The sequence below is a fragment of the Poecilia latipinna genome, unplaced genomic scaffold (genome assembly GCF_001443285.1).
Source record: "Poecilia latipinna isolate Pla-1442-1.1 unplaced genomic scaffold, P_latipinna-1.0 Scaffold410, whole genome shotgun sequence".
Classification (NCBI taxonomy): Eukaryota; Metazoa; Chordata; class Actinopteri; order Cyprinodontiformes; family Poeciliidae; genus Poecilia; species Poecilia latipinna.
Window position 1 is genome coordinate 332,824 of NW_015113026.1, and position 9,481 is coordinate 342,304.

Below are 9,481 nucleotides of genomic sequence, written 5' to 3' on the forward strand. Positions count from 1 at the left end.
TTCCTAAAATTAGATATTCTTTGTACTTTATACTCTGTATCTGTCTATGGAGGGATAATTTATCTGTGTAAATATAAATGTTTCGAAAGTAAATTTTTAGACTCTAAGGAGAGAGTCTGCGGCTCAGGTGAAACGGAGAATCTGTTGAAAACAAATAAATTGAGATGATTTTAACTAATCATAATTTTAAAACAAAGAAATAGAAATTTAGAAATTGCAAAACTTAGCTGAAGTAAATCTTTTTTTTTATGTATTCATTATTGAGTATACAAACACGCAACTTCATCTATGTTTATATTATGTTCTTTGATTTGGAACAACTTTTGAAGTGATTGACTTTATCACCTTAATTTCAAGATCTACTAATCATGGAAACCACTTTCCATTACAGAAGTTGAATTCTCATTACTTGGTTCCACATATTGGAATTGCTAACTAAGACATTTTTTTTTAACCAGCATCACAAATTCCAAATTGCATTTTTTTCAAATAACACTTTGTGATCTATGGTATCAAATTTCTTTTTCAGAGCAGCTTATTATTCCTTAAGTCAACTTTTTCTTATTCGCTTTTTTCTGAAGTGTATTTAATGTTTTGGCAGAAGAGTCGTGTAGAGGAAGTTCCCCTGTTTAAGTACAGACGCCTTCCAAGATTCTATTCAGTCAATTTCAAAAGACTGCTGAGGTCCAGAACCTGCAGGAACCAGCAGGCTGGCTCCTCACCTCACCTGCAGTCGTCTTGTGCTTTACTGGAGATCGCCTGAAGACTCCAGTCAATCACTAACCTGCCAGGCCTTCAGTTATTTTTCCACCTGGCTGTTCGCCCAAGATCAGCATCTTCTGAGTGCTTTACCCGCCAGAGCTGGTCCACTTGCCCGGACTATTACTGTACTGCAAGGGGTGCATTTACTTGGACCTTAGAGCTTTAAAACTCTTCACCTTTCAAAAGTTTTGTGAAGTTATTTACTCTTCACTCCAGATATGAACAGAATCACATTAAATGACAAATAAGTGCTGTTTTTATACTGCACGTTTTTGTCTGTGCTATCGTACGTACTGATGACTGCAGTTATAATTTAATGCTTCCTAACCTATTTAAAAAATAATCTAATCTGTATCTCCCAGAGTGCTGATACTTTCAGCCTTTAAGCAAACAAATAACACAAAACATGAAATGCAACATTTATTAAAAGACAGCTTAAAAACACATTGTTTGCTCACATGTCAGTGGTTTGTCATCCAGAAGTGCTCCTTTTAATTACCCAGTTTTGTCCTTTTGTTGTAGCTATTGCATGCACAGGTAACACTTTTTAAAAACATAATTTAAAAACTAAAACACTGAACCAAAGACCAACAAAAACAAAGTGAATGTTTGAACCTGATAAATAGATTTCAGAAGATATTACTCATCAGAAAATCTGAACATGATGGAGGAATCGAATTAAAGATCATTTTTCTTTTATTGTATTTGTGCTGGTGCTACAGTAAAACACTCATTGAATGCACATCAGTCACAGCTGGCACAAGTGGTTAAAACTGTAACATACTAACAGTGCTTTGCTGAACATTACAGTTAAAATGTAAAGTTTTATAGTTTACATGTTTGACAGGAGAACAAGTTTAACTTACACAAATCCCATTTCTCCTCTTCACCCTGCGGAGTGCATATCATGAAAATTAAACTCAGTTTGAGAGACTGACATCCAACAATACCATTCAAACTGCCACTGATGGATTAGTGTGGTGAAAATTGGGTTGTGCTATTGTAGTTTGTTACAATGCTTGTCCAGGAACTTCAACAGTCTCTCAGTGGTTGGTTGTTACAGGAGTGATGATCAAGGCAGCTGAATTTTTTCCTCCCTCATTGATGCAGGGACTGAAGAAAGGGAAGAGCTTCGTGGTGAAGCTGTTTCCCGTAAAGGAGAAGATGATTGCCCTTGCGTCCACATCGTAAAAGGAAACTTGTCCTTCCTCATAATCTACAAAAACTCCAACCTTTTCAGGTATCTGCCTCACTGGCAGGTTTACAGCAGGGCCAGCGTTGGCTGTGAGCTCATTTCCATTTCTAAACCAGATGGTCCAGTATCCATTCTTCGGACTCAGTCTGATATCCCCCTTCCTGTTGATAGACTCACTCACCACTCCCAAATCCCACTGAGGTTTGCCTTTCACCTGAACCTCATAGTAAAACTTTCCAGAGGAGAAACCTTCTTTTGCCAGAACATTGAGGACCTTTTGAAACCTCTCTGGTTTGTTGTCGGCATTCCTTTTCTGGTATCCAGTGGCAACTTGCTTCCCATCAGCTGAAATATTCAATAAAGGGTGTGCTGTGTCAGGATCGAATGTCACATCTACAGCATACCGCTGCTTCTCTCTAAAAGTAGGATCGCATAGTGTATTTATTTTACTTTTGACCGATCTCTGGAGCTCATCCATGGCGTCTTGTATTGCAAACTCGGCAGTGTTAAGTTTCAGATCGGCCCAGTTCTTTACCTGGGGTGAAGATACTGTAAAAGAAAGGGCATTCTCGAGAAATGTGAAGTCATCATCTGTGAGAGAAGTTTTATCAAGTTGTTCTTTTTTCTCTTTTATTTGCAAAATTTCTGCATCCAGTTCCGTAGTGAAATTGATCCCCTCTTTCTCAATCTGTTGCAGCTTTGTATTGATTACCTCAGTCAGCTCAATTTGGCTTCTCTGAATGTAATCCACAACAGCAGCCATCACATGGTTTTTGTATGACAGTGCTTGTTCTGCATTTTTCCTGACCCCGTCCAACGAGGATCGAATGTCAAGACTCATCTGCTGACGTGTCTCGATCAATTGATCAGTGCTTTCCTTGTCTTTCCCCAGCTTAGTTTTTCTTATTTTTGCCTCCTCTTCTAAAGTCACCACCGTGTGCGTCCTATGGTCTTTGACTTTGCAGGACAAACAGAGAAACATTTGATCTCCCCTGCAAAAGAACTCAAAAGGTTCGCCGTGTGTCTTGCATAACCTGTTCTGGAGGTCATTGACTGGCTGGATTAGCTTGTGTCTCTGTAAGTTGGGTAATGTTTGATGAGGCTGCAGGTGTGTTTTGCAGAATGACATAAAACATACTAAACAAGACTTCACAGCAGCGGACATGGGGTCTGTGCACAGATTGCACAGCACTTTCCCAACCAGTGCTTCTTGAAGGGGTGAAGACGACTTCCTTCTCACTGCGTTTTTGAATCTTTCCGCCATATCAGCAATGAAAATATTCACCCGGAGCATTGGCTTTGGGAGATATGTCTCTTTGCACAGCGGGCATTCAAAGAGACTAACTGTTTCCCAGTGTTTTGTGATGCAATCTTGACAAAAAGTGTGTCCACAAGGAATTGATACAGGTTTCGTGAACACATCCAGGCAGATAGAGCAAGAAAAATTATCATCAGTCACTAGACTTGTGGCAGAAGCCATTTCTAGAAGAAAGAAAGAGAGAATTAATTTTTATAATGTAAGTTCATATATAAAACTCCACAATAAACTTGTGAAACAGAAACATTACCTGCTGTATAAAGACTTCAGTGAAACTTTTAAACGTGTCCCTGTCTTTCTTTTTCTTTCTGTTTCACTTTGGTCATGTGATCTGACTTCCTCATCGCTTTGAAAACAGTTAACCCTTAACAGGCACACAGCCAGCAGCTTTGTTCCCCCTCTACTTTTCATTTTCAGCTGAGCGTGGTCACAAAGGAAAAAAAAAAAAAAGTTGCATATCTATATATCAAAAGCCTGCATCTCCAGTGATTTTTCTTTTATTTAGTTGTGCATAATTCACGTTCCTCTTTGACGGTGTATTTCTGTCTGAAACTCCTTTCATGTACAGTTTCAGCTGCCAGTGGATTCAAAGTTGTAAAACAGGAAAATGAAAAATTCACAACAACTTTTACATGACAAGTGAGTTGTGGGAATCGACACACAAAGCTGTGCAGTCAACATCATCCTTTTGTTCCACAGGGAAACAAAGGCTTTTAATATTCCTGTGTCTATGAGGGAAAAGGTTTGAACATTTAGCAGGGGACTATTTTTGTGTATTTCTGCATGGAAGTGATTTTGCTAATTCAATTCAAAATATTAATCTCCTTTACTATTACAGATTTTATACACACAATGATATTTTTTTTTCCACATTTCTGAGAACTATAAATAAAACCAAAGAAATAAATGTTATGGTCTAAGTCCAGCCTTCAAGAACAATAATCCTGCATGTTTACATGCAGACCTTCTCCAGCTCACCTTATACGAAGTTTCTGAATTCTCTTTGAACAACATTGTGAACAATATCGTGTTATTCAGAGATGTCAAAGTTAATACCCCTCTGAAGTTTCCCTCATTTGCTGATGTAGCAATCACAATTTTCGCTGTTTTTGGATAAGATGTTATGTTATTGATCAGCACAAGTTAAGAATGTTTGTTGCAGTGCAAAGTAATGACTCCCAGGAGCTGAATGAACAACACCCTTTGTAGATCTTTACTGGCAAAAACTGTTCCATTTCACAGATATGCACTGTGTTGTGTTGGTCTGTCATAAAATCCCAATAAAACACCTTGATTTATGTGGTTGTCAAGTGAGAAAATGTGATAAAGTTCAAAGAGTATTGCACTTTGGCGAGGCACTCTAGGTGAAATGATGATAGAAAGCTTGTCAGTCAAAGAAAAAAGGAGCACAACAGAAGCTCCATGCACAGGAAGTGTGATATTGTGAGACGTCAGGGCAGCTCTGTTCGGCTCCAACCAGGTGGGTCTATTCAGCAGAAAGTCTGGGGCAGGTTTTAATCCCAGTCTACTCCTACTCACCAGAGTGTCTCGGCTCTAATTAAATATTTAAAAGAAATTTGGGTGAGATAGGGATTCCACCGCCATGCCCCCCAAATCCCACAACCCACTCTTTCTCCTCCTCTTTATGAGCCAATGAAAGGCTCATCAAAAGATGAGAAGGAATCACTCCTCACACCTCCCATGTTTTCTCTTCTGACTCCCTCCGTCCCTCATCGACCACTGCTTTCTTGCTCCCTCTATCCCTGTTCAGCAGACTCTAACCTTGGATGCATGAATTAGAGATTTTAGCTGTTCGTAATGCTTGAGGACATAGTGTGCGCTGTATTACTGACGACACTTGCTGGCTGTCTGCTCATGTTTAACCTGTACAAATCCAGTGTTAGCTTGGTTTGTGCAGCTGGTCCAAACATCTGGAACTGCATAACAGGATGCTGAAAAAACAGCACTACAGGCTAAACTGTGTACATGTAGGATATTTAAATTAACAAAAGCCCATATAATGGTGAATGGCATTTCTTTTTATATATCGATTAAAAAAATTCTACTGAGTTAATGTCTCTATGATTTTCACACATAGATACTAGTGTGTTTCTAAACTGTTTGTCAAAGGATATTTTAAAATGAGTTCTAATATATATTTGTGCCTTTTATATTTATACTTCTATATTAAACCTGCAAAGCAAGCAAGATTGACTATCAAATTTGGATAACATCCTTTCTTTGGGTTGGATTTGTTTCTTGCAATTTTATGTAGGTTTGAGACACTGATTATTATAATTACCCTTATGGGAAATGCTAAAGTTTGAGTCTGTCAGTGCAGCCAACAACTCTTGGAACAGGAAAATATAATGTCATGTTTGGAGAAAATCAAATGCAACAAATAAATATTTTTTTTTCTTCTTTACATTGGATATCAGTATGTATCATTTTGTTCAGTTGTGTCTGTATTAAATATTACAAGTTAGATTAAAATATTACAAAAAAATAAGTATGTTTGCTTTTGAACATAACAAATTAATAATATTAGGCAAGTATAAGGCTTGTCTTGAAAATACTAAATGCAAAGGGATTTAACATATTTGCCAAGATAAGCTAATATATGAAGCGTAAGCCACAGCCAAAGGAGAATTTTCTCCCTTTGCTTTTTGTTTTCCAGAACTATTAGTTTCTAATTTTCCATCTTGATAAAACATCTGTGTGAAAACCTTGTAAGAACAGTCATATCTGTCAGGGTTGTTTTTTATTTCCTGAGCTTTTGTTAAAAGTCAGGCTTTTAGGATTAGAAAGAGACTCTGTGGAAACCGAGTAGGTTTTTTTAATTATTATTAAGATTGTCAAGAAAAAGCAGAAACACAGAAAGTCAGTTACATCTTCGAGTCATTTTATGCTTCCTGCAACCGGAAACATTTTCCTCTTAACTTGGCAGACTGCAACTGAGTTAAAAAAAATATGTCAGGGATAAAGTCACATGGGAGAAAGGATTAATCTGGGACATTTGAACCACAATAGAAAACTGAATTCTCACCTTCTCAGCTGTGCAGGAAAAGCCAGCTGGAGCAAAAGTGTATTGTCTGGGGAATATTTTTAATAAGTTAAACTGTGAAAATTGCTCTTAATTCTATCCAGGCAACTCTCCAGCATTAATATCCAGCCAGACATTTTCTAAAACCTTAAGTAATGCCTGGAGATCTAAAAGATCAGACAGATTTTGTGCAAATGTAAAGGCTGCTATAGGCTATTTTATCTTGCTTCTCATTCATTAAAAGTCTAGTGACTGCTGCATTTACACTACTTTCTGAGATAGCCTCAAAACAACACAAGAGATTATTTCTCCGGGCTTCTGCAAGTGTTGAATTATTCATTTCCCCCCCCATTTGTGAGTCTCAGTATATGTGACTGAGAATTTGACAACTGAATGTTTGCAGATTCATTCACATAGGTAGTTTTTGATGTCTCCCATTTATAAGGACTCCCCAGGGTCCGCTGTCTGTGAATCTAACAGATACGGGTTACCAGCCCTAAACTTCACTTCATGCTGTCCAGCATGTTTTAGATATATTTCACTGCTCCAACACACATGATGCAAATTAATGAATTACTTTCTCAGCATGTCAATAAGATCAGCAAAAGTCTGCTAATGACCCGGCAATTTAAATCAGCAGGGCTACATTTACAGGATAGAGAGCTGTGATTATCCAATTAAGATTTTTATCTTTTACTTCACTGTTCAATAAGTAGATACGTTTTAAATGAGCAACATCAGAAGACAAAATGTGGCTTGGTGTTAAATTAATGTATTAAACCAACAATAGTATGTTAAGAGTGTTTAAATGTCTTTTTAGGAAGCTTTTGTATTTTAAATAATGGATACATTAGTTTTGACTTGGAATTTGTATGCTTTATATTTTTCATAAGTATGACCCACAATCCCTTTATTTACCCCTATTCAACATGGGGAAGACAAAAAAGAAACTTGCCATTCAATAGAGGAGATGTCTTAATTTTGATGAGTTAGGCCATTATTTCAAAACATATAGAGAAGTAAGTAAGTGTGTATGTGTCAACTTCACAGACGGAGGCAGGTGGTAAAGGAGTGACATCTTTTGGTCACAAAGTCTCCATAACAACCTATATAACTGTTTGAAGAGGAGGATGCCAAAAAATATGTCTCTCCTCTCTTACCTTCACATATGTGAAGATATGGACTCTGATGACTAAAAATGGGACTTCTATTTTTTGGTTTATTTTCATTTTGGAGTGTCTTGGCTCTAACATTGCTCTAAAACACTGGCATATACCTGTTTTTAAGTGGTGGATTGAGGATACAGTTATAGTTTGTGGGGTTTAAATAATAAGGATATGAATGGAAAATGTAATAAAACAATCAAATGCAACTCTTTAATTCACTTTTTCTCACTGTTCAGACAAGTGTGTGGCAGCACAAAAAAAAAAAAAAAAACTTGCCCTAAAATGGAGGATTGAGTTTCAGTGTTATAGTAACGTCTGTGGTAAAAGATAGGAGCAGCCTCAATTTCTTACATGAATGGTTCGTTTTCTGGTTTTCTGATTTCTTTGCTTCCACACTTTTCCCAGAAAGCTTACCTATGTGAGCTGCTACATGATCTGTCTTCTCAAAACTAGCACTCTGCTTCTCATTGTGTGACATGTGTCTATAAAAAAACCCTTTTCTTTCTGCCCATACACCTTTTTTTCAATCAGACTTTACAGCTACAGCCACTTTTAATGGCTCCAAGCTGCAGCCTTTACTTGTCTGTCACAGAGAGGCTTTTAACAAGGTCCTCCACTCCTTCAGCTCTTTCCCCTCCTATATTATCCACGCTGCCACCACTTTTCTCTCTTTCGTAATTTCGCCTTTCTCCGAGGGTAGAATATGCAGGTGTCTCACTCAAGCTGAAAAGAAAGGGGAAGTGGTTACCTTTTAATAAATAGAAACCTGCACACTTCTCAAACAGCTTTAGGGCTTCGTGGAGACAAATTGTTCTGGCTCTGAATTTGCTTGGAGTGGAGGTAATGTGTTGAATGAGAATGTTTCCCCCGATCAGTCATAACATTAAAAACAACTGTGCAATGTTGTGCAGTATGTCCTAACCCTGACCCACTGAGGCATCTACTTTAAAGGTGACTCTCAAAAGGTGTTGAGGTGATCATGAAAGTCTAAAAATAATGATTTAGCTTTACAAATTGGGTTTTCTCTGTGGACACTGTGCTGCTGGAAGCACAATGTGAAACCAGAAAGAGTTTTGTCTGGTGTGACAACATACAAAAACAGTTACTGGAACAAAAGTTTTGTGCCAGAACATTACCACGAGTGAAACGAATGGTATTTTTCTTTTATTTTATAATAAAGTTTATAAGCCGCATTACGAATGGAATATTCTTGATCTCGTTTTCTTTTAGAATAGCACATCTTATCTCAACACATGGTCAACCATAAAATCTGTCTCCCCTTTTGAACTCTTATGTTGCCTCTAGATATTGCCGTTTCGTTGTTTCAGACCACCAAACCTGTGCAAACCATTTCGGACCATTGCAATTAACTCATGGTATATTGCTTTAAGTATCTTAGGATCTTGTTTATAAGTAAGGGAAAAATAATATCGGGATATTGATAGGGGGATTGGTGTGCCAGCTACAGTGATGCGAGTGCGACCGATTAAATATTAACAAAAGTTATATATATTTTTTTTATTTACTTTACTTTATAACACTTTACTTTATTGTGTTTTGGCACTTATGACAGTTTGGGTCACTTTATTCTTGAAAAATATGAAAAATTATGAGCCAGGATTAACTAAAACATTTTATAAAATTAAAATTTGCATAAAGGTAAGTTTAGCAGGAGATATATAATCACAAGTGAACAAAACATAATTTCTTTAAATCATATCAGGAAAAATGATAGTTCCAGGGGTTGCCAGTCCTTCCAAAAGAGAAAACACCATTTTATGTATAAATAAGTTATTTTAAAAAATAAACAACAACTATGAAGGTACAAAATTATGGATGCGTGATGTTCATGCATAATATGAGTGAATATGGCACTGATGTACTTATAGTTAGGGATTGTCTCTAGGGTTTTGGTTGAGAACGTTTTATGTGTTCGACCCAAAAGTACATTTTTCATATCCAATAATTTTCTGGATTTGATAACCCAAAATCAAACA

The 9,481-nt window shown here is 37.1% G+C and overlaps 1 protein-coding gene across 1 annotated transcript; it reads right to left on the minus strand.

Moving 5' to 3' along the window:
- Positions 1–1,169: 1,169 nt before the first annotated feature.
- On the minus strand, positions 1,170–3,607 carry LOC106950596 (E3 ubiquitin-protein ligase TRIM21-like). Its single transcript, XM_015037553.1, has 2 exons — positions 3,526–3,607; positions 1,170–3,439 (listed from the first exon to the last, which is right to left on the minus strand). The coding sequence occupies exon 2, from the start codon at positions 3,435–3,437 to the stop codon at positions 1,806–1,808; it is 1,632 nt and encodes a 543-aa protein (XP_014893039.1). The 5' UTR covers positions 3,438–3,439; positions 3,526–3,607; the 3' UTR covers positions 1,170–1,805.
- Between the last annotated feature and the right edge of the window lie 5,874 nt (positions 3,608–9,481).

Bases quoted from the DNA above. Each gene is read 5' to 3' on its own strand.
- LOC106950596 (XM_015037553.1), bottom strand. From the start codon at position 3,437: ATGGCTTCTGCCACAAGTCTAGTGACTGATGATAATTTTTCTTGCTCT.